This window comes from Dasypus novemcinctus, chromosome 4 (genome assembly GCF_030445035.2).
Source record: "Dasypus novemcinctus isolate mDasNov1 chromosome 4, mDasNov1.1.hap2, whole genome shotgun sequence".
NCBI lineage: Eukaryota > Metazoa > Chordata > Mammalia > Cingulata > Dasypodidae > Dasypus > Dasypus novemcinctus.
The window spans coordinates 147,989,502-148,015,510 of NC_080676.1; the positions used below are offsets into that span (position 1 = coordinate 147,989,502).

At 35.5% G+C, this 26,009-nt stretch overlaps 1 protein-coding gene across 2 annotated transcripts; it reads left to right on the forward strand.

The window, feature by feature from the left end:
* The first annotated feature begins 7,539 nt into the window (after positions 1-7,539).
* Positions 7,540-21,978, forward strand: N6AMT1 (N-6 adenine-specific DNA methyltransferase 1). 2 transcript variants are annotated; one of them, XM_023591769.3, is made up of 6 exons: positions 7,540-7,710; positions 9,775-9,861; positions 10,637-10,727; positions 16,279-16,362; positions 19,679-19,820; positions 20,907-21,978. In XM_023591769.3, the coding sequence occupies exons 1-6, from the start codon at positions 7,577-7,579 to the stop codon at positions 21,011-21,013; spliced, it is 645 nt and encodes a 214-aa protein (XP_023447537.1). In that variant the 5' UTR covers positions 7,540-7,576; the 3' UTR covers positions 21,014-21,978. The 2 variants fall into 2 exon arrangements, with proteins under 2 accessions (XP_023447537.1, XP_023447539.1); XM_023591771.3 differs by lacking the exon at positions 16,279-16,362.
* Positions 21,979-26,009: the final 4,031 nt, after the last annotated feature.

The following is a 26,009-nucleotide window of genomic DNA, read 5'->3' on the forward strand; positions in this document are numbered from 1 at the left end:
ACACTGAACAATGGGAAAATTGTGAGAATATATTGGAGGAAGAAGAGTGTATATGTGTGTATGTGTGTGTGTAATTCAAAGTGTAGGAGTAAAAGACTGACAGTAAAAGGACAAAGGCATAATAGGAAAATGGAAACAAAAGGAAAGCAGAGTTGTGTTCTTAATTTCAGACAAGTTTAGATTTACAATATAAAGCTTTAAGCAAGACAAAGACAGGAACTTTATAATAGGTATAATCCTCAATGAAGTTGTATCACTCATAAATACCAATGCTCCAATTTATATAGTATCAAAACTCAAAAAGCAAAACCTGCCAAGAAATATCTCACAATAAAAGACTTTAATTAGCCTCATTCAAGCCATAAAGATCAACTAGACATAAAATAAGTAAGAGTATAGAACTAATTAATTCTCTTAGTTTGACAAAGGCTACCAATGCAAAAATACCAAAAATGCATTGGCTTATATATAGGAGATTTATTTGGAGTAAAAGCTTACAGTTCCTAGGCTGTGAAATGCCCAAATCCAGGAAACATCAGAGATGCCTTCTCACCAAAGTCAGCTACTGATGATCCTGGCATCCTGCCATGTGGTGAGGCAAGATGGTAGGTGATCTCTGCTTTCCTCTCAAGGCTCATCAGTTCCCTAAGCTCAGCTGTGGGCAATCAAGAATAGAGTTTGTCTCTTACAGGGCCTCCTTTCTCAGCCTTGTCCACTTCACTTTCTCCCTAAGTCCAGCTGTGGGTGATGAGGCACATGGCTTGTCTCTTCAGCCTTGAGCTGCACCATGGACCCATGCTCTTGGGAGTTTTGTACTTCAGCTTCAGCACTAGCAATCCTCCAGTCCTCTCTCACAAGGCAGGGTCAAAATGACAGTTCTCTTTTCTCTGTGTGTATTTCTGCTTTCAGTTCTCAGTTTATATAAGAACCCAGCAAGAGGGCGGAAACCCAAACTGAGCTACATCTCACTGATGTAGTTCAATCAAAGCAATCTAATCAAGTAATCTAGTTAAGGTCCCTTAACAGACTCTAACAAAATCAAAGGGTCTCACACCCACAGGAAGGGATTAGTTAAAAAACAATCTTTTCACAAACTGTCACACTAATCTAACTAACTAAACTAATAAGGTAGTTATAGTGAAGTTTATATTTTGAAACCAGAAAATAAACTTTCTTTTCAAAAGCAGAGAGCAAGAAAAACATTTCTAAGCACAAGAACCAGAAGCCAAATAAAAAATAAATTTAATAAATATTCCTATCAAATGTTTTAATGTCTTCCAAGCAAAAAGTATTGAAACAAAATCAAAAGACAATTAATGGGACTTCCAGGAAGATGGCAGACTAGAAAGACATGGGACTCTCTTCTCCACCAGAAAAAATAGCTAGAGGATAGGCTGAAATGACCTGGAAAAAGATTTTCTAGGGTTTAGGACACCAAGAGAAAGTTGGACACTGCCCAGAAAAGAGAGGAACAAAGGAGGGGAATCACAATGATGGCAAAACTGTGAGTTGAAACCAGTGGTTGATACTGCTGCACTCTCCCCCACACTATAGAAACTTTAGAATTCTCAAACCTCTGAGCCAGCTACAGATGAAGGGGGCTCCAGGGAGCCACCACCCTGGGAAAGAACAGAGAGAGGGATACAGCCTAAGGCTGACTCAGCTTTTGACCCACAAATTTGGCCTGCTGTGTCCCAGGAGCCATTCCAGTCTGGGTTGGGCTGTGCCCTTGTTTGCCTTGGGAGCCAGCAAGGGGCTAAAAAGATATGACCTCCCCAATCTTCTTCTCTACTAACTGGGACTGAATGTTGAGGATGAAGAGGGGAGTGGAATTTCCCCCAATTTTTCCTACCTTGTACTAGACGTTCTAGCTAGGGCAATTAGACAAGAAAAAGAAAATTAAAGGCATCCAAATAGGAAAAGAGGAAGTAAAACTCTCACTATGAATGATGTGATCCTATACTTTGAAAATCCTAGCATATCCTCAAAAAAGTTACTTGAGCTAAGAAATGAGTTCTGCAAAATGGCTGGAAACAAGATCAACACACAAAAATCAGTAAAGTTTTTATATAGTAGTACTGAAAAATCTGAGGAGGAAATCAGGGGGGGGAATTCCATTTTCAACAGCAACAAAACGACTCAAATACCTAGGAATTAATTTAACCAAAGAACTACAGGACCTATATGCAGAGAACTACAAAACAAATTAAAAGAAGTTAATAAAGACCTAAACAAATAGAAAGACATTCCATTCTCATGGATTGGAAGAATAAGTATCATGAAAGTGTCAATCATACCCAAACTGATTTATAAGATTCAATTCAATACCAATCAATATCCCAACAGCTTACTTTACAGAATTAGAAAAGGCAATTACCAAATTCATTTGCAAGGGAAAGTGCACCCAAATAGCCTTTTAGCATTTTAAAAAAAGAAGAGCGAAGTAGGACGAATTCACTGCCTGACCTTGAAACATATTACAAAGCCAAAGTGGTCAAAACAGCTTGGTACTGGCATAAACACAGACACATCAATTAGTGGAACAGAATTGAGATACCAGAAATAAACCCTCACCTATACAGTCAATTGTTTTTTGACAAACCTACCAAGTCAAAGTTAATGGGACAAAACAGTTTTTTCAGCAAATGGTATTGGGACAACTGCACCAAAAGAATGAAAGAGGATCCCTATATCTCACTCCCTATAGGAGAAATCAATTCAAAATGGATCAAAGACCTAAATATAAAACCCAGGACCATAAAACTACTAGAAGAAAATATAGGGAAACATCTTCAAGACCATATGGTAGGTGGTTGTTTCTTCAACCTTGCACCCAAGCACACACACACATACACACAGATAACTGGGACCTCCTCAAAATTATACACTTTTGCACCTCACAGGACTTTGTCAGAAGAGTGAAAAGGCAGCCCACTCAATGGGAGAAAGTAACTGGAAATCACATGTCAAATAAGGGTTTAATATACAGGATATATAAAGAGATGTTACAACTCAACAATAAAAAGACAAATGACCGAGTTAAAAAGTGGGTGAAAGACTTGAATAGACATTTGTCCAAAGAAAGAATGGCAAAAAAAAAAAAAAAAAAAACACATGAAGAAATGCTCAATGTCACTCATGATTAGGGAAATGCAAATCAAAACTATATTATCATTTCAAACCTATCAGAATAGCCACTATTAAAAGACAGAGAACTACAAGTGTTGGAGAGGCTATGGAGAGATAGGAACACTTACTTACTGTTGTTGGGAATATAGGCTGGTATAGCCACTGTGGAGGACTGTTTAGCAGTTCCTATAGAAGTTGAATATGGACTTGCCACGTGACCCTGCAATACCACTACTGAGTATATACCCAGAAGAACTGAGAGCTGTGACATGAACAGACATCTGCACATCGATGTTCATAGCAACCTTATTCACGATTGCCAAAAGCTGGAAACCATCCAGGTGTCCATCAACAGATGAATGAATAAAAAAACTGGTTTATTCACCTGAAAGGAATATTACACAGTTCTAAGAAGAAATTAAGTCATAAAACATACAACAACATGGATGAACCTGGAGGACATTATGTTGAACAAAGCAAGTCACACTAAAAGGACAAATACTATATGATTGCATTACTATGAACCAAAAATATTGTATGATTCAAAAAAAATTTATATGTATCCATTTAAATGAGAAATGTATGTTTTTATTCAACTGTGTTTTCTTTTTAGTTTTCAATTGTTTCTATTTTCAACTATTAAATGTACAAAATAGTTAATTTTTTTAAAAACGAAAAGGAAGTGGTAGATTACACAGAATCAGTGGCTTGAGTGAGGAACCATCCCTAACCATTCTGAGCAGTTTAACTGACCTGGTGGAAAGTGAGAGCTGGAAAGTCTCAAAGGAATATGGCGCTGGGAAATAACAGGGACTTAACTATCACAACAACATAAGGAGGGAATCTTATGTGTAAGAATTAGAAGAGTAAGAAAGTTTGAGACATTTGAGGTCCTCTTCCAACTTCCTCCTAGAATGTGTCCAATATAAGACGTGTTATGTCTTTCTCAGTAATGCATGCTTATCCAAAAGAATGCCAGTGATAGTCATCTACTTTATTAACAGGAATCATTCAGTGCATATGATCAAAGACTCAAGGGAATGCTTACTTTTTGTGGTATAAAATTTTATTTCAATAGTTCTTACTAAAAGAACTGATTTAGGATTATGTTCAATGATATAATTTTTCATTCTGGAATTTGACTTCTCATATTTTTGTATTTAGGTTTTTATATACATGTATTTATGTATTAATAACAAATCAAATTTTATTGAAAAAACATAAAATATTTTTATTATCCTTTATATAGTATTAATAGCATATGAACATAATGTAACAGCTGATAATCAGCTATAAATATTTGTATATTTTGCTAACATTGAAGAGAGAAATGACCCCTAAAGAGAAAGTAAACAGTTGCCACCAAAATAAATACAACAAACTGGGAGGAAATTTGCCTAACATATATGAGAAATTTCCATATATATAGTAGACATTTTTGTTTGTGTTGCCCAGCATCCACACCAGCACAATTTTACACTAGGGATAGGCTGGTGGGGTGAGGTTCAACTTCAGTCCCATGGATGGGACACATGACATAGACTTAAGGCAACCATTTAATCTCCCATACTTAATTTAAACAAGTATGAGCACATGACCCATTCAGGGCCAATGAAAAGGAATGAATGACAGGACTGTGTATAAGCAACGTAAACTCTTCCACTAAGTTGATGGTGTGTGGCTGTGAAGTTTGGAGCTGATGCAGCCATCTTGCTGTCACAAGGTAGGCCAGCCTGAGGAGGAAGCTGGAAAAAAGAGGCAAAACCAAGAGATGAAACTCAGACATTTGGAGCCTAACAGATTAGACAAAAATAATCAGAATTCTCTTTAAATATATTGAGGGATAATTAAACAACTGAGAGATTTTGAGGCTAAATTAGAGACATATAGAAAACTAAGCAAATGAAAAAGTAGTTATTACTAGATAATTTTTGACTTCCAGGAAAAGCAAAGCACAGTGCAAGAAAAGAAATAATTAGTATTGATACATAACATAGCAATAGTCAGAATGATCTAAAAAAAAAACAATGATGTAACTATATCGCAAAGATGGGGGACCAGCAGTTACATTCATTTATTAAATACAGAAATCAAGGAGAACTAAGTCCTTATTTTCTATCTTGGGATAAGATAACAGGTAAGGCTTAAATTTCAAAAATCAAGTAATATCATTACATGCTTGGTATATAAAGATATGGAAGCAAATGCCAAAATAAACAATGAAAAGTTGAAAGTTGTTTCCTCTGGAGAATGAGACATACTCATCAGTGTGGGGACGCTAAGGGGGACTGCTTTTCTCATAAGTCAGGAAGAGCCAGTTGGCCTATTAAACTATGCATGTATCAATACTGATGAAAATCAAAACAAAATTTTAAAAAGAAAAGCAAGCAAAATGAACAACTCAAAAAGAAACTAAAATGACAAAATATAAAAACATGCCTAACCTAAATTAATGATCAGAACAATTCATCTTAAAATTTAAAAATAAGACTAATGGTAATTAAATGGTAGCCAAGAGGTGGCAGAAGTATAAATAAGTACCATTTGTTGGGAAAGAAATTTCACATCTAGTATAATTGAAACTGCGCATGTACTACAACTCAGCTGACCCACTTCTGAGTCAAATCCTAGAGAAACTTTTGTACATGACCAGAAGAAAACGTTTCCAAAAATATTAATTACAGTGTTTTACATAATGGTGAAAATCTGGAAAGAATTTGATGTCAATCAATAATGGAACAGATTTAAAACAGTAATATTTTCATACAATAAAATACCATAAAGTTAAAAGGAATAAATTCACTCTATATACCAAAACAAATAAAGCTCACATCATGTTGTAAGCAATTTGAAAAACATGTCCAGCCTATTACATTTATGCAAATTTTAAACACATAAACCAGTGTCGTATAGTTTTATGGATAAATATATGAATGTAGAAGTATAAAAAACGGATTAGAGAAAAGCAGATGTGGCTCAACTGAGAGAGCGTCTGCCTACCATATAGGAAGTCTAGGGTTTGATACCCGGGCCTCCTGGCCTGTATGGTGAGCTGGCCCACGCTTAGTGCTTATGCGCGTAAGGAGTGCAGTGCCATGCAGAGGTTCCCACCACGTAGGGGTGCCCCATGCTCAAGAAAGGCACCCTGCAAGGAGAGTTGCCCCATGCGAAAAACGCAGCCTGCCCAGGAGTGGCGCTGCACACCCAGAAAGCTGACACAGCAAGATGACCCAAGAAAAAGAGTCACGGATTCCCATTGCTGCCTGATAAGAATGTGAAAAGTAGACACAGACAAACACAGAGAGCAGACAACAGGGGGGAGAGGAGGTGGAGTGGAGAGAAATGAAATAAATCTTTTAAAATAAAACAAAATAAAATGGGTTAGACAGATACACACAAAATCCACGAGAGACATTACCTAGGAGTAAAAGAAATGGAACTGAGGGGAGGGATAAAAAGAACATCCGTATCATTTGCAATATTTTAGTTCCTGTATTTAAAAAATATTTTAAGCAAATGTGAGAAAATATAAATAATTACCAATTCTGGATTTGTAAAATTCTGGATTTGTAAAAATGTAATCCAAGTACTTTTCTGTTTTTATTTCTCAAATTTAAAAAAGTAGACATAACAAAAAAAGAAAAATAAAGAAAAATGAAAAAAAATTAGATGTAAAAATGTTTTATTAGGAAATAAATTTCAAAAACTGACACAAAAAGAATGAAAATACCTCAAGAGGCTAACAAACTATAGAAGATAACCCCAAAAAGTAAGAGATAGAACCATTTAAAAAGACACCAAGCCCAACTACTATTATGGGTGAATTCTACCAAACATTCAGGAAGGTTATCCTATTTCATCCTGTGACATCAGATAATCCTCATACAAAATAGAGCTAGATTAGCATGCCAAATTCAACAGCATACTAAAAGAACAGTGCATCAGTTTAAGGTTTATAAATAGAGTGCATTCATGATTCAACATTAAAAAGGCAATAGACATAATAGTCCACAGTAAAAAAAAAAAATAAAAAATAAAAATTTCAACCTTAAATTTAAATTTTCACCTTTCAAATATGTAAATGAAGGATGTAGTAAAACTTAGTAATCATTATGGATTTTTAAATTAAGACTAGAAGAAAACTTCCAAGAGTTACTAGAATGAAGAAATATTAGAAACATTCCCATTAACGTCACAAAAAATGCCCACTAACAGGTTCTAGCCCTTACAACGAAATAATTAAAACTATTCTAAAGAAGTAAATGCCAATAGATGAAGATCGTACAATCGTCAGCTTAAAATTCCTAGAGGATCTACTTGAGAGCCTAGAATTGATAAAACCCCAGGCGACTCCGCATCGCCGGAGCCCCGCCCCCACGCCCGGGCCACCGAACGTGCGCGCGTGTGCACGTTCTCGACGCATGCGCGCGGGATCAAAAGGCGGAAGATGGCGGCCCCGACCCTCCCCACTCCCCTGTACGGGCACGTGGGCCGCGGAGTTTTCAGCGAAGTGTACGAGCCCGCGGAGGACACTTTCCTGCTACTGGACGCGCTTGAGGCTGCGGCGGCGGAGCTCACGGGGTGCGAGGAGAGCAGGGGGCCCCGTGGGGGGAAGGCCGGCATCGCCCGGCTGATCGGCGGCGGCCGGTGGGGGAAAGATCTGTCGCAGCCCTCAGCCCGGGAGGCGGTGCCGGCACACTTGCCGATGATTGACACCTGAGCTCCCGAAATGAGGCTTTTCCTGGAGATACGCTTAATGAGCGTACCAGGGAGCGAGCGCCCTTTGCCAAGGTGTTGCCTTGGTGTCAGGAGCTTAATTCCCCCTTACCGCGCCGTGATGTATCCTTTCAACGGTTAATCTGAAGAACCCTTGCCCTTGAGGAGCGGTATCATAACACTCGTTCATAAACATAAAACATGCCGAAAACATTGCTTCTCCGTAGTACTAAAAATTTAGTAAATATTACAAGTCACGTGGCATTTTATTTACTCAGTACATATAAAATCATTCTTTCGCAACGGAGGAGCAAAAAAATGAAATAAGGTTGTGAGATAACTGGAATTGGGGAATATTTAATAAAGGCCCTACCTGATCAGTTACATTGTGTTCTGTAGCAGCGCTGCGCCAAACGGTAACCACTAGCCGTATGTGGCTAACTGAGCACGTGAAATATGACTAATTCGAATAAAGTACTGATTTTTTCATTTAATTGTAAACAATTTAAATTGTAGCTAGTGGCTACCTGATTGGCCAGCACAGCCTATGGAATCCGCCAGCACCTTATAAATATTAACATTGACTTGTTGAACAAGTGCTCCCTATAAATTTTGAATTAGTAGCATAAAAATAATTAGTATCTACATTGTAATTTTTTTTTCTTAATGAAAGGAATTTGGGTATTTCTACTTACTTAAAGATCAAGATTTGACCTGCGTTTTCTCAGGATGAAACAAACATTAGGCACGTTTCAAGATCTATATTGTGTTCATTTATCCCTCTTGAATTTAGTCCAGTTTTTCCATGTGTAAAATGCCCAACTCCTATTAGATTGGTTTTTCATTGTAAAAGATGGAACTTTGGGATTTACTGGAATAAAAGTGGAACAGTATTGCTTTATAACTTGTCTTTTATTCTCAAGGTAGCCCTAAAGCTTTACAAGCATAAATTCTATTACAAAGTATGCTGTAAAAGGAACTGATTTTGTTATAAAATCTCGAATATTTCGGGTTTTGGAATTCTAATTATTTATGAGTCCATAGTAGTTATTTTCAAAAAGAAGCTGCATTGTAAGATTCACAACCTTACTGTAGCATACTAAAGCCTTGTCAAATGTGTGGACTGGTTCCGAAAATTAGAAATTGCTAGTATTTGTTAATGTTGGGTAGTTGTTTAGGGGGGGTTAGGTGGAAGAAAGACTGCTAAGAGAGACCCCTGAATTCTATCATTCTATCTCTGTAAAAGAGATAAATGGTGCTTTTGATGCATATATGAGATTGTAAACAAGGAAATAAATGTATTTGAAGAATAAAATACAGTAGATTGCGGATTTTATTTTTAATAGCATTCCAAGATTATTATTAATGACATTCTAAGATGAGATATTCCCAAGTTCAACATGTAGATGTCCAAATACGGGATTCATTTGCTGCTATAAATCTATTATCAGTAGAATGGTGGACCTTTTCTTTGTTGGTGTGCTGCTGGCTTTATGAATGTTATATACTTAAAACATGGTAGAAAAAACATTTCACAAATTTTTGTAATACTACCAATCGTATCATGTTAGGAAATACTAAACTATGAGCAGCTGATGGGAAGTCACTCTTTCCTATTCTTTCTAGCCTAAATTAACTAATTCCATAATTCTTATGGAATGTCATGTTGAAATTAGTTGAAAGCCACATAATATAGTGCTATTTTGTGGACTTGAGATAATAAATTATACACACAATTTTAACAATTGTGCATTATGCGATATTAAGCTTGAGCACAAAGAAGTAAATTATTTTAAAATTTATTTTTCTGTATATTAGCAGCTGAAGCTGGAGAAATATATACATTAAAACTAACATGAGTTATCTTCTGTGAAGTGTATTTTGATCCTGCTGTACTAATATTTGTTTGTGTTTTTTTTTAATTTTTAGAGTGGAAATATGTCTTGAAGTAGGATCAGGGTCTGGTGTGGTGTCTGTATTCCTAGCCTCAATGATAGGTCCTCAGGCATTGTACATGTAAGTGTGTGTATATCAAATTCATCCTGATCTTCCACTGAGGGAATTCATTGAGTCTGATTGTTTAAATGAAGTAATTCTGTAGGTAGATAATATGCATCCTATAGTGTTTATTTAAAGATATCAAGGACCCAGATTATAAAATATGCTTTCCCAGAAATTGTATCTGCATATGCACAACTGTTCCATTATATTAAATAATTATCAAATCAGCATACATTTTGGACATTTTAAAGTTGAATCTATTTTTAGATAAATAATTTCATTATCAGAAAAAAAATTGAAAATTACTAAAATATCTTTATAGAGAATTTGGGAATATAGAAAAGTATAAAGAACAAAATGAAAATCATCTGTAAGTTTTACCGCACATGGCCAAAGTGTGTTTCCATCCAGTTTGTTGTTTGTCATGTTTGTTTTGTTTTTCATTTCCTATGTAACTAGGTAATATATTATGGGTATTTCCCTATAAAAGAATCTTTTAAATTTCCTTTTTGGTGGCTCCTTAATATTCCTTCATTGGATATATCATAATTTAATCATTTCCTTCAGATGTGTGTGTCTTCTACTCTTGGACATTATATCACTATCACTATAACAGTCTTTTTCATCATTATAACAAATCTTTGTTCTTTTCTCTTGGCCTATATTAAACATTCTGATTGTTTTCTAAAATTGCTCTGTGTAGAAGAAATGGAAGGTTCCTTGAATTTTTCAGTAGCAGATTTGCCTCATGGATATCGGAGATTTTTTTTTCTTCCTTTTCTACTTACAGGTGCACTGATATTAATCCTAACGCAGCAGCTTGTACCCTGGAGACAGCACACTGTAACAAAGTCCACATACAGCCAGTAATTACAGATTTGGTGAGCTGTGAATCCATGTCCAATAATAATAATATCCTTTTCAGATAAGTCAAGATCAAGATGATTTGGGTCAAAGAACTTTGACTAATTAACTTTTAGCCCAGTAGACAGTATACCCCATAAAAAATAAATTGTTGATTGATATGATCCATTTCCTCTACAAGTCAAAAGAAACTTATATTGACTTGTGTAGGTCAGGCTTCTTTTGGTCAGAAGTGACATCTCAGTTCAAAATGACTTAAATATAGAAAGAAGAATATATTTGGTTTCTGTCTCTCTGGGAGTTCCAAGATTTGCTGGCTTTAGGCACAGCAAGCTCCAGGAACTCAAATTATGTTACAGGCAACTTTTCCTTAGCTCTCAGCCTTTCCCTTCATGGTTGCAAGATGCTTGCATATCTATATCTTATTTCTTAGCAACACCCAAGGAAAGAAACCATTTCTACTCGGTTACTCTAACAAAAGCCCTAGAATGAGTATTTAAATGTTGGATCGACTTGTGTCATGTGCCTATCTCTCATTCTATCATTGTGGCGAATTGGGATGGAAAATGAACATAATTGACTTGGCCTGGGTCATACTCCTACCCTGGGAACTGGGATGAGATAAATCCTAGATAACACATGGATTGAGAATGAGAGAAGCTAAAGCTTCGTCAGTGAAAGTCAAGGAGATTATAACTAGGAGAAAAGGAGTATAGGTCCTGGTGAAAAAGTAAATGACAACTACAGAGCCATCATTTTATAACTTGTTTTCGTTTCCTGGCTGTTCAAACAAATCATACAATGGGTTGGTTTAACCAGTTAAATTTATTGGCTCCTGGTTTCAGAGGCTAAAAGGCTGGCTTTCTCCTGGCCAGCAATATTTGTGGTCCCTTGGCTTTTCCATCACATGGCAATGCACAGGGCAACATCTTCTTTCTCTTCCTGGTTCTTTTTACTTCCAGCTTTTGGCTGCTCCCTGTGGCTTCCTCTTCTGTATCCAGTTTCCTTGCTTATAAAGACTTCAACTATACTGGATTAAGACCCACCCTCATTCAGTGTGGGCACATCTTCACTAATACCATCTTTAAAAGTCCTATTTACAAATGGGTTACACCCACAGGACGAGGGGAACCTGAACATGCCTTTTGTTGGGGCATGATTAAATCCCTAATACATCTCATGTATTTTTAAGCTGTAGGGTTTTTCCTAATATTTTAAATTACATTAGTAAGACTTGGGTAATTTTAAATTATTTTAGTTATTATGAAATGCCTTTTTGTAAGGAAAAATATAATAGCATGTACCAGATGGGAATAAGAAATATATTTTCTTGTTTTTCTTGACCTATATTAGTCTTACACTCATGAGAGTAGGTAGCTTTCCTGCTTCTTAAAATTCAAATGATTCTAGCTTAGAATTAAATCAAAGGTGCAAGAAACTCTTGATATATTAGTAAAAGTAGCTACAGCCATTAAAAACTAAATTATTAAGAAAGGTACATGAAATCAGCATGGTGATTTTGAATTTTAAATTTTTGTATTTATTTCTTTGTGTCCATAATTAATTAGTATTGAAATATGTAGTTCTGATAGAACAGTAAACTTTAGGGGTAGAAGAAATTCAGAATGCCTATTTTTTTAATAGATGTGGAAACTGAGGTGAGGTATCTTTTTGAAGATCCCATAGCTAATAAGGTGTAAATTCAGAATTTAAACCTAAGGCTACTGAATCCAAATCTAGAGGCCCCACAGCTGTTTTAGGACATGACCGGTGGTTGTCCAGGCCTAGTATTGACTCATACCAAATAAATAAGCAAGAGACAGTCATGAGCATAGGTATTCTGGTCAGTTAACCAAAATATTCGCATTCACTTATATTTAGAACACTGTGCATAGATTATGACAACCATCACATACAACAGAGGGAAACAGAACTCTGTAGACAAATAGAAATTTCCATTATTGTCCTCAGAAAAAAATAAGACTTTCATCATATTTCATTTTTAGGCTTAGAAGAAAGTTTTTAAATTTGTGTTACATTACCTTAAATTCTTAGAACAAGCCGAACATACTTCTACTTTTTATTGCCTCAGGGTCATTAATAGGAATATCAGTTATTATTCGGTGCTATACACAGTGATGACTAAGACCTAACTCAATTTTCCCTTTAAAGTCTAGTACTGCAGTGATTATTACTATGTAATACCTCAGGGATCATCATAAACATTTACAAAGAATTACAAAGCAAATTCTTTTCTAGTTCCTTACTCAGCATTTCTGGAAAATTATATATTGGCATTCATTTTTGCAGTTTGAGAGACTTAATTTCTTTATGGAATTGAAAAGAAAGCTTTTGGTTATTTTTAATGTATTTCCTTATGCTACAGTGTTATTAGAGAGGACTGCAGATTAACTAGTGCTCTTACAACTTGGAAACAAGGTTCCAACTGAATTAACTTCCAAAAAGTTATCTTTTCTCTTTCTAAACTGAAGAAAAAGTTACTTCTGTAAACATCTCCTGTAGGGTACTACTTAAGGGTCCTCTTAGAACTGCATAGTTAACAAATTTATTAAGATGATAAGAGGGAAGCAGATGTGGCTTACGCGATTGAGCTCCTGAGTACCACATGGGAGGTCCATGGTTCAGTTCCCGGTGCCTCCTAAGGAAGACTAACAAAGACAGTGAGCTAACGTGACAGGCAAGTATGGCACGCTGATGCAACAAGAGACACAAGAAGAAAAAACAATGAAAGAGCCAACAAAGCAGGGTACAGAGGTGACTCAAGTGATTAGGTTCCTCCCTCCCAGAGCGGAGGGCCCAGGTTCAGTTCTTGGCGCCTCCTAAAGAAACAAGGAAGACAACAGACACAGCAAGTACAAACAACAAGGGGTGAGGAGAAATTAAATAAATAAATAAATAAATAAAAATGGGAAAAAAAGATAAGAACAGGATTGCTTTTAGAAGCCTGGATCAAATAAATATTTGAAGGCAGTGATTCATAATATATGCAGATAGCCATTGACATGTCCATTGGTATGACTGGGTTTTAAATCATTTTGAATCACATAGTGTGGAAGCTTTTCCTTCTTTAATTCTTTAAACTATTCTGACTAAATCAGCAGATCTCAGTTGGTACTAGTCTTTTTTTTTCCCCCCTACTAGAGAAGTGGTGGTTTACAGAACAATCATGAATAAAATACAGGGTTCCCATATACTAACACATGCCTTGGTGAATCCAGATTTGTAGTCAGTGATTGGAACATTTGTTAGAATTAATGATAGCACATTTTTATAATTGTACTGTTAATTAAAGTCCATGGTTTAACTTAGGGTTCAATGTTTGTATAGTATAGTTCCATGGATTTTATTTTTTTGTAATTTTTATTTTTCTACCATTCATACAGTTTTAGCAGTTCCCCTTTAATCATATTCAGATATATACTTTAGTGCTGTTAATTGTGTTCCACAGTTTTGTGCTTCCAACACCACTATGCATTACCAAATAAGAACACTGTACATTTTAAGCCTTAACTTCCCATTCCCTATCCCTACCCCATCCCCTGGTAACCTGTAGTCTAGATTCTGACTCTGAGTTTGCTTATTCTAATTGTTTCAAATCAGTGAAATCATACAATATTTGTCCTTTTGTGTCTGGCTTATTTCACTCAACATGATGCCTTCATGGTTCATCCATGATGTTGCATGTATCAGGACTTCATTAATTTTTACAGCTGAATAATACTACATTGTATGTCTATATCCCATTTTATTTACCCACTCATTGGTTAATGGACAAGTGAATTCCTTCCATCTTTTGGCAATTATGTATAATGCTGCTATGAACATTGGTGTGCTAATATCTGAGTCCCTGCTTTCAATTTAGGGTATATACCTAGTAGTGGGTAGGACAGTTTGAAGCTGGATAGACCCTCGAAAATTATGTTCTTAGAGTTAATCCATTCCTATGGGTGTAAACCTATCATGGGTGGGACTTTTTAATTAAGTTACTTCAGTTAAGATGTGGCCTGGGGTGGGTCTTAATCCTTTTACTGGAGTCCTTTACAAACGGGGATGAATACGGGCAGAGAGAGAGAAGGCCAGAGGAGGCCAGAAGCTGAAGCAACAAAACCCAGAAGAGAAGGGAGACCAGCAGATGCCGCCATGTGCCTTGCCATATGACAGAGTAGTCCAGTATCACTAGGAGCTGGTCATCAGGGAGAAAGCAGTACCTGATGATGCCTTGATTTGGAAATTTTCACAGCCTCGGAAATGTAAGCTTTAAGCTAATGCATCCCCATTATGAAAGCCAACCTATTTTTGGTATATTATATTCGGCAGCCTAGCAAACTAAAACGGTGGTTTTCTGAGGACCAGACTGTCTTCTCGATGACTGCGATGGTGCTATTCTTTAACACCTTTTTAACACATACAAATGTCCTTTTAACAAAGAGAGCAGGCCTGGGTCACTTTGAGGGTGGCAACAGCAACTAAACTTAATACATTTTTTGGTTTACTTTACATTTATTCTTATAGTCATTTCTATTTCCAAAAAGTAATACTGGCTTCCCATTTTCAACAGTAATGTAAAATCTCCTTTTACAGAAAAATTATTTAAGTAACAAGAAAAGGTCTGTTTAAAGAAAAATACCAAGTAAATAATGGTTGGTACCTATGCAGATATGGGAAACATCTTGAAAATGGTAATCAAATAATTATAAAGTTTTGGAAACACTGCCTTGAGATACTTAAAAGTTCACCTCAAGAAGCAGGCTCATAATTTGCAGGTAAGAATCAATTCGAAGTGACCATTGAAAGAAATGGTTTTAGGGGTGAGAATTCTTCCAGATGCAGTGCTTTTACTTTACATGCCTGTGAAGGCATTTAGTTATTTAATTCAGAGGAATAGTTTAAATGCATTTTTCCCTAAATGTACTTCCTTTAAAAATATATTTTTCTTCTTCCATAGAAAATTATACCAATTTAAAGATTGATAAAATGTCAAACTGCTATTTTTAGTGTCTTTTCCCAGGATTTTCAGTTGTTTCTCTTTAATATGTAATTGTTTTAGCCAGTACAATTACAGTAAAGGAGAACGCAAGAAAAAAATCCACCTTCTGATGTTTACTGTCACTCAGAGGTTTTCTGTAATATCATAGAAATTTCTCTTGATTATAGAAAATAAATGTTTAAATTAGCAGTTAAAGCTTTAAAGTTGTTTCTAAACCTGTGCAGAACATTGCAAAGAATTAGAACTGGCTTCCTTATTATTTAAGTTTCTAAAATTGAGCCCAGAATGATCATAAGGGCTGTTGAAGAACAAAGACTTGGCTCAGCATTTTATGTTCATGCTGACAAATAGTTTAATTTCCTCATTTTTAATTAAGTGAGAATGTAAAAATCTTTATCTGAATGAAAAGGTAAAAATATGTCTCCCCTTCTGTCTATAAGAAGTATGGTCTTTTAACACTTTTTCTTGAATCCTGGGAGAGTATTTTTAAAGATACATGTTTTATATTTATTTTACTCAGAGTCTGCTTTAAAATTCTGATTATTATTGAATACATTTAGGTCAAAGGCTTGCTACCAAGGTTGAAGGAAAAAGTTGACCTTCTAGTGTTTAATCCCCCCTATGTAGTGACTCCACCTGAAGAGGTAAGACATAACAAAATTTAATTTTAACATTTTGGGCTGTTGATTCTAAAATGAAATGAATTTCATCAAATGGAATCAGTCAGATGCTGTTAACATAAACTGCTCAGATTTTACTCCTGATTATCAATAATCAGGTCTATTGGTAGACATAGGAAAGAAACCTAAAGCTAATGGAAATACAAACTGTGAGCCATGTCTATCCTTAGAAATCACATCCAAACCAGGGCATTGGTGTTTAAATGGTTGTGAGTGTGTGTATTATGAATGACAAATTTGACCAAGAAAAATATTCTTAATTAAGGTGAAATTCACATAGGAATTCTTTCTGAAAGTCTCCCACTCCCATTTCACCATAAAACAGGTTTCCTCCTTTCACAGGTATTAACAGAAAGTAGGGGAGGGAGCCCATTATTCAGTTCAGATAGGGAAAAGAAATAATCTTGAAGACAAGGTTTAGAAAACCTCAATAATGAAAAGGTAAAACATTAACAATTTCCCAATATAAAAAAGAAAATGGTCAAGGCAGACAAAGTTAAATAATGAATTAAGGCTAGCTTTACTTTGAATTATTGTGCCTTTGTTATTCCTTGATGCTTATTCTCTGTCAAGGCAATCAAATAATACATTCGCCTCTACCAAGATGGAAAAGATCCATGCAGCTGCTGTCACTGCTAGTGGCAATTAAATAAGAACCTGTGGCCCTGCTGACATATGAACAGCATATGAGAAGAAAGGAAGTCATTGTCATAAGGTGAACAGCTATTGAAGGGAAAACAACCTGATAAAACTGAAAGCACTATGGGAATAAATATCAAGAGGGATAAATTTTTTCCGCCCAGTAATCTCAGTCCTTGAAATCCTAATGAAAAAATCATTCAACAATAGAAAAATTAAAATTCACAAAAATATGTTCATTGCATCATCTTTATGATACAAATAATGTGGACCTATATATGTAACAAAGGAGAAACAAGTAAATCATGCTATATCAGGTCTGTGAAATGCTGGGAAGGCTGGTGAATGAAAAGAGGAGTCTGGGTATGTGGTGACCCACATGGGCTTCCTTCTGTTTCTTAGCACTATGCTACGTGCTTCTCCTGAGCCTTGCTGGAGCCTGCTGGGCCAAGCACAGATGAATGCCTGTAGGCAATGCCTTGGAGTCTGTTGTGTTCCTAGCAGAGAGCTAGTGTAATTCCTCTCCCATAAACTGAGCAATTAGCTGGAGACCAGGATCAAAGCACAGCTCAGCAAAGATTTCCTGAAGCTACAAGCATGTTTTACAAAATAAAACTTTAGGAAATGAATTGAAAGAGAATGTAGTCACTATCATGAACTGAATCAGTGATCTGGAAACCAGATGAAAAATATTTCAGTGCACAGAGATGAAGATAAATAGAGGGAGAAAATCCCAGAGGTAAAATATAAGAAGGTTAGAGCCAGAAGATACAATGTACAAATAATAGAAGTTTGTTCATGTGAAAATATGCTCAGACTTAGTACACAGTACTCTTGGCTTATGCCTATGGTCTCTTGAGGGCTCAGGAGTAGGTGCAGCAGTAGACCCAAGTAGCAGGCAAACAGAAGACCACCCCAACATGACTCTTGGCATGGGATGGTGGTGGAGTTCAGTGAGCCTCCCTCACAAAGACTGAAACCTCCCATCTGTTGCCCTTAAGAATGTGACTGGCGCCAGGCGATTTTCCTGGAAGGTTGTCTCTGGTGTTAAGCAGATAAACATGGCTGAGCATCCCTGGGGAGGCATATAGACAGGTCCAGGACAGAGGGCGTTGAGTCCAGATTGGAGCAGAGTGACAAGAGACAGTCTTGCCATAGGCTGTCATCACCAGGCATGCTGTGAACAGACCATTTTATCTGATGAAACATCTAGGGAATAAGCTCCACCAAAGCAAGGGAGTAAAAGAAGAAAGAGGACATGAAACACAGGAAAAGAGGAATTCAGCCCAGGAAAAAAGCAATGGGAATTCTAAGAATGCCCCGAAAGGGAAGTCTCCAGGAGGAAAGTTTGGAAGAAAATCAGAAGAACTGATAAATATTCTAAGATAATTAACTTTGTGGAAAACTACACTGAGAAGCTTATGATAGGTATGGGAATAATGACAGAGATACAAAGAAAATTAAGCAAACGGACACAGTGAATTCCCATCAATAGCTGAATAAGATATGGTACTTGCCACCATTAAATATTATTTGCAGCCATTAAAAGAATGAATTAGATCTATGCAAGGTCATGTGAAGAGATTTCTATAAGGCTTTGTTAAGTGAGGAAAGCAAGGGCAAGTAAAAGTAGAATATAATCCCATCTTTGTAAAACACTGACAGAACAGAAAAACTGTGTGTGTGTGTGGGTATGTGTGTGTGTGTGTGCAGAAGATAGAGAAGGGGCAGACAAGTAAAACATTAAACAGAAAAAGTACAGCTCTTTAAAAGTATGTGTATGACCACGTATCTTTGTAAAATTATATATGCATATGATTTTCGGTATAAAGAAAAATTATTTTTAAATGGAGAAATATATCTCACATTAAATGAATAGAACTAGAGGCATGATTTTATATAAAGTAATTTAAACTTTAAAAATATGGACAAAGACCAAAAAAGGAAATAGAATATAATTGTGTTAGGGTTAAAGTAATTTTTGAGTGATTTCTTCAAAATATTCCATTTCAAAAATAGTATGCAATAGTAAGGGTCTAAAGATGTTTAATACTGTATAAATTCATGAGTTTCATTTCTAGAATATTATTAGATTGCTATAGGAAAAAATGTTTCAGTACACCTTTATATAATAGATGGGTTCTTAAGAAACATCTGGGATTCATACTTTAAATAATCCAGAAGAGAACATAATGCAGTAGGACATTTTGAAACTTTGTTTCTATAAAACAGATCTCTTGTAATAAAGCTCTCACTTCTAATTTCTTTCTAATTCTGTTAAATTTAAGGATTACTGATGTCTCAATTTAACATTGTAATAATAACTATAATTATGCCCTTATGTGCAGAGCACTGTTCTAAAAACTTTTACTATCCTTTTTCTTTTCTAATTTCACAGATGAAGGAGGAAACTTATAAAGAAGTTTGCTAATTACCCAAGGTCAGACAGGCTAGCAAAGACGGTACTTAGATTCAGCCTCTGTAGTCAGAATCCATGCTTGCATTCTAATTACTTTCATCATCAGTAAAATACAAACTATATCCCACTTGGTGAATGTTACTTGTCAGAAAAACTCAGTGTGTGATTCTAAATGTAACTTGACTTCAGTTCAAAGAAATAAGTATTTCTGATTGCTCACAGGTAGGAAGTCACGGAATAGAGGCAGCTTGGGCTGGTGGCAGAAGTGGTCGAGAAGTCATGGACAGATTCTTTCCGCTAGTTTCAGATCTACTTTCACCAAGAGGATTATTCTATTTAGTTACAATTAAAGAAAACAATCCAGGTAATACAGTTTGGCCCATCTTTTAGCCATTTACTTTGTTAAAACAAAGTTAATAATCTAGTAGACTATTTAGAAATTCATAAAGGAATCTGGGCTTTTAATGAATTTAATCACTGGCAATAGCTAATAGCAGATATAACTTCATGTTGAAAGTAGAGAGAGATTTGTAAGAAGTAGATTTTTCTGGTCTTATAAAGTAGTCTTTCATAAAACACAGTGTTTCCCTAATTTTATAAACTAATATTCAAATACATAATCCATTCTAATTTCTTCTTCTGAACACCTCATCTTCAATATTGTAGATTTTTTCTCCACTTTCTAGTCTCCACACCCTTGACAATTCTGCTGTATTCTCTTTAGTTCATCTGAAGTTTTATGAAACCTGCCTCATGTTATGGGTTTTTATAGCTTCATTTTCAAGTTGCTTTCTTAAGTAAATTGACCATAATCTTTCTTATCATTTTCTGTACACCTCAAGTTTGATTTTTATCTTATACCTTATATCCTCAGCTCCCAAATCACATCATGATTACTAGTTTTCTTTATTTTTTTTGGTAACTCCATTTTCTTAGTTCAGTTTTTTTTAGTTGTATTTATTTATAAAAGAAAGGTTTTGCTTTTTAAAATGTTCCTGAAAAAAAAAAACCTACTTCAGTTACTAATACTATACAATAGAAAATAGTTCAATTGTTCAATTTGCCCACATCGTAACTGACATTTTTAACTAAAAAAAAAAAAAAAAATTTGGACAGAGATTAGAACCAAGCAATTTAAAAAATGATCACTTGCTGAAATAACAAGTCTAATTAATGTTTCTGTTGAGTCCAGAGTAGGGTAAAACTGCAAAGCAGGTCATTTAATCTGATTAAAATCCTCAGGAACACCTTGAAAATACAAAGTGCTCCCATCTAAAGCCCAAGTTGGTGTGTGTTGTTTTCTAGGATGTATTGTTTTCTAGGATGTGTATTGCTTTCTAGGATGAAATAATTCCTAAGTAGTCTGTATTTACTATCTTATTAAACTTTGTTTAGTGACTTCACCAAATGATTTAATTGGACTTTACATTTGTTTCAATTTTCATTTTAGAAGAAATTTTGAAAACAATGAAGAAAAAAGGTCTACAAGGCACCACTGTCCTTTCTAGGCAAGCAGGCCAAGAAATTCTTTCAGTCCTCAAGTTCACCAAGTCCTAATATACAATGTGTCCTGAGAGTTACTGAAAGTGGAATGCATTTAGCATATTTTTAAACTGAAGTCATTCCTTGATCTACTGGAAATTTGTTTGAAATTTGTCATAATGAAAAAGGTAGACAGGTGGGGACATTCTTTTTCACTCAGCAATTAGGCCTACAGGAATATTTGTACAAGTACAAGTAAATATGTATATTGTAAATAAATTTGCATTTTATATATTAAATGAATTACAGTATATCCTTGTTACTGAACATGCAGCTGTTTTAAAATATTGAGTCAGATCTATATATACTGTACCTGAAGAGGTCCATAATGTACTACTGCATGAAAAAAAGTAAGTTGTAAAACAGTATTATACTATATGTATATTTTTGAAAAACTAACAGTATGTTTGTATGTATATATTAAGATCTCAGAGCATAAATAATAACAAGTGGGAATGGAGGAACTTTCACTCTTTTGTATTTGCATTTATACAATGATAATGTATTACTTTTATAATTTAAATGTTACTTAAAGGGAAACGGACTTTGCCCAGTGGTTAGGGCATCGGTCTACCAAATGGGAGGCCCGCGGTTCAAGCCCCGGGCCTCCTTGACCCGTGTGGAGCTGGCCCATGCGCAGTGCTGATGCGCACAAGGAGTGCCGTGCTACACAGGGGTGTCCCCCGCGTAGGGGAGCCCCACGCGCAAGGAGTGCACCCATAAGGAGAGCCGCCCAGCGTGAAGGAGGGAGCAGCCTGCCGAGGAATGGCACCGCCCACACTTCCCCTGCCGCTGACGACAACAGAAGCGGACAAAGAAACAAGACGCAGCAAAAAGACACAGAAAACAGACAACCGGGGGAGGGGAGGGGAATTAAATAAATAAATAAATAAAATCTTTTTTAAAAAATAAAATAAATGTTACTTAAAAATGAACAAAAAATAAAATATAAAAATTTAAGAAAAATAAAAGTGATTACTCTTTTTATCTCCATTCTATCTCTAATATTTAGAATGCCTTCCTCCTGTCTTTTCCATGATCGACTTTTTCTACTTTTTTCCTTTCACATATTTCTGTTTTCTTCTAACATGTATATTATAAACCTATATACAGGTTTTTTAGATCATAGAGAGTTCTATGTAAATAAGCTCAACACTCTTAAGTTAATCACATTTTTAAAAACTGACATTTGTCTTTTAAGAAATGTCAAATTGCCTTTACCTAAATTTACTCTTCTCTTATACCGCCACATCATTTAAAACATATTTAACGAAAGTAACAAGCAGGGCTGCATAGGGCTAGAGTGGGAAGAATCTAGAATTTATTTTTAATTTGGCTGAGTCAGAATCACCTGGAGAAGCTTTCTACCGTAGATCCATGGAATCCTCTTATACTGATCAGGCCTAAACAATGTATTTTTTTAAATGTACTTTCCATTATTCCTTAAGGTAGCTTGCCAGATTTTGGAATCACTGCTTTACATAACATTACATAACATATTTAATCCTTAGGACAATAAACAGAAAGCATGGAATTATCCTCCTGTGATGTTCAAAAAGGTTAAATAACTTGCTCAAGGAAACAGTGGTAAAGGGCTGCATTCAGACACAGATCTCACATCAAAAGCTCTCTTTCCATTTGACTGTGCTGTCTTCAGTAGCAAAAATGTCAAAATTAGTATTTTTTGAGTCAAATATCTGTAAATAGATTCTTCCCAGTAAAAGTGCCATCTGAAACTTTATAATAAATAACCTCTTAGGTATCTGGGGGTTTGGGGAGTTATGGACCATAAAAACCTTTTTCGGATTTATTGCAGGCTTTTGTTAGTCTTAATTTTGGGGAACAGCATCTTGAATTTTTGTAATATTTGCAACACTTTAAAATTACCATAAAGAACATCTGCCAATGTGGAAGATTTTTTAAAAAAGAAATATACATAAAGGATACCAAAACTTTACAGACATTGCCAAAGAAAGAGAAATACCTATATTCTGCACACAAAAAGCTAGTGGGAAAGTGAGACCCAATATCCTACTCAGTGAGAACTGTGGCTCAGAGCCCGCTGAAGGAGACCTGCAGTCTAGCTCCCTTTTCAAATTGGAAAAAAAAAGAGAATTAGGAAAACTGCATCATCTTGTCCAGGGAAGCCACAAGGAAAGTTATTTTTTTTCTGGACCTTGAAAAAAATAATAACCCTTGAGAAATCAAACCCAGGTCTGTGCTATACTCCAGTGTGGTACTTAATTTATGCTGTCTGTGAGTCAGCAACATTAATATGAGAAAACCAATGTCTAGATAAACTATTGAAACCACCATCAATACAGAAGAAATAAATTTGAACCCACCATTTAGGTAGGATTTTCTCAAACCAGGGTGTACTGGACTCATCAAAAACAAAAACACCTAAAGAGTATATACACATTGGGCAGTCAGTGGACACTGAAAGCACAACTGGCACCCCTGAGAACTGGAAATGACAAAAATCTGAATGGAATATTGATAAATCAATAAATAAATTGATTTAAAATAACTACAATTCTTCCATTATTGTGGGTGACTGCTCTGAGCTCACAACAAGAAAAGCTATCATGTGAGAGGGCAGAATCAAAACTGAATACCCAAGAAATAGCAATAGCGGAATTATATTTACATAATAGAATGTTTAAAGTATTTAAAGGATTAACAATCAACAAAAACACAAGATACTATTTAGGAAAAGCAGATTTCAAGGGGGAAAAAAATGGAACTTAGGGAAGTAGATGTGGCTCGAGCACTTGAGTGCCTGCTTCCCACATGGGATGTTCAGGGTTTGGGTCCCAGTACCTCCTAAAAAAAATTAAAAAACGAAGAAACCATCTCAGAGGAGCCTATGTGGCTCAGTGGTTGCGCTTCCCACATACAAGGTCGAGGGATCAATTCCTGGCTCTGGTACCTCAAAAAAAAGAATTTTTATAAATGAGAAATAGAATTCCTGAAATTAAAAACCACAATGGGCAGCGTAAACACATGAAAAGAAAATCAATAAACCAAAAGAAATTCACAGAATGCAACCTAGAGTCAAAAAGAAAATAAGAAAAAAATAATGATTATGGAGGATAGAATGAAAAAGCTTAGAGTTCCAAAAAGAATGTAAAACAGGCAATATTTGAAAACACAACAGCTAATGCTTTACAGAATTGACTTTTATTTTTTTAGGAGGTACTGGAGATCAAGCCTAGGACCTCATACATGGGAAGCAGGCCCTCAACCTGCTCTCAACCTGAGAGTTGGTTTTTTCATGTTTGTTTTTAGGAGGGATCAGGGATTGGATCCAGAACCTTATATGTGAGAAGCAAGCACTCAAACACTTTAGCTACATTCACTCACTCAGAATTGACATTTTTAAAAGAAGTAGACAGATTCTGGGAGCACTAACAGTATAAATAAGTTAAATCTAAACCCAAACATATAGTATTGATATTACAAAGCACCAAAAACAAAGAGCTCTTAAAATATAAAGGGAAAGTACAAATTACTATAGAACAGTGTCAGTAAACCATTTTTGTAAATAAAGTTGTATTGAAATCCAGACCTGCCCGTTCATTTATGTATGGACTATCGCCACTTTGACATGACAATGCCGGAGTTGAGTAGTTGCAACAGAAACCATATGACCTCCCAAACCCCAAATATTTACCAGTTGTCCCTGTATTATGTTTGCCAACCCCTGCTATAAAGAAATAATAATTAGATTAGACTTCTCGTTTGTAATAATGGAAGACAGAAGCCATTGGAATAGCATCAGTGAAGTGTTGAGAGGAAGTTACTGTCTGCCTATTGAGTTCCCAGCAAACCTCTCACAAATGAGGTAAAAAAGGAACTTTTACAAATAAAAATGAGTAAGTTTACCACCAGGAAGTCTACACTAAAAAAAATTTTAGAGGTTGTGCTACCAAAAAGGAAAAGCATCCTGGAAGGAATGTCTACAATGGAAGAATGACTGATGAGCACATAAAATGGGAAGTATGAATGTAAATACAAAGAAACATATAAAACAGCAATAATAATAGTTCCTCTTTTATGCAATTTAAAAATAAGAATCACTAAAATATGAAACAATAGCATATAAATTAATTGGGGACTAATTTATAATTAGTAGAGTGGAAGTCTTCTGAGATCTTTGTATTATTCAGGAGGTAGAAGAAAGATATTATTTAAGATAAATATGTATGTGTGGTAGGCTGAATGATAGCCCCCAAAATTATCCATATCCTAATGCCTGGAAGCTATAAATATTACCTTATTCAACAGATTAAGTTAAGTCTCTTGAGATGGGTAGATTATCTGGGATCATCTAATTGGACCCTAAATGTAATCATGAGTGTCTTATAAGAGAGAGGCAGAGGGAAATTTTACTATAGAAGAGAAAGCATTATGATCATTCTGATTTTGAAGATGGAAGAAGGGGCAATGAAACAAGGAATGAAAGGAATGAGCTCTAGAAGCTAGAAAATGCAAGGAAACTGTCTCTTTCAGAGCCTTCTAAAGGAGTGTGGCTTTGCCAATACCTAGGTTTCAGCCCAGGGAAACCCATTTCAGTCTTGTAATCTCCAAGAGAATAAATTTCTGTTGTTTTAAGTCACCAGGTTTGTGGTAATTTGTTACAGCAGCTACAGGAAACTAATACAATAGTGGTAAAGCTTGAGTAACCACTAAAATAACAGAAACAGGAGAGGGAAACAGCGAATTAGGAAACAAAATGACCAGGGAAAAAAGCGTAGGAAAGGGGGACAATTCAAAAGTTAAGATGACATAAATAATTTAGAATATCTCAGTAATCTCAAATAATTGAATTACACTCACTAGATTAAAAAACAAATGTTAGCATGAATTCTTTTTTTTTATTAATTTCAGCTGTATAATGATATTAGAGACCCACTTAAAACATAAGTACTTTTTAACATTGCAAATAAAAGGATGGAAAGGATAAATTAGGCAAATCAACACAGCTGAGATAGCTAAATTAACAGCT

What these genes read in the sequence shown, in the direction of transcription:
- N6AMT1 (XM_023591769.3), top strand. Translation starts at nt 7,577, where the DNA reads ATGGCGGCCCCGACCCTCCCCACTCCCCTGTACGGGCACGTGGGCCGC. An exon ending in GGTCCTCAGGCATTGTACAT is followed by an intron (nt 9,862 to 10,636) that starts GTAAGTGTGTGT and finishes TTCTACTTACAG; the next exon opens with GTGCACTGATATTAATCCTA. An exon ending in TAGTGACTCCACCTGAAGAG is followed by an intron (nt 16,363 to 19,678) that starts GTAAGACATAAC and finishes GATTGCTCACAG; the next exon opens with GTAGGAAGTCACGGAATAGA.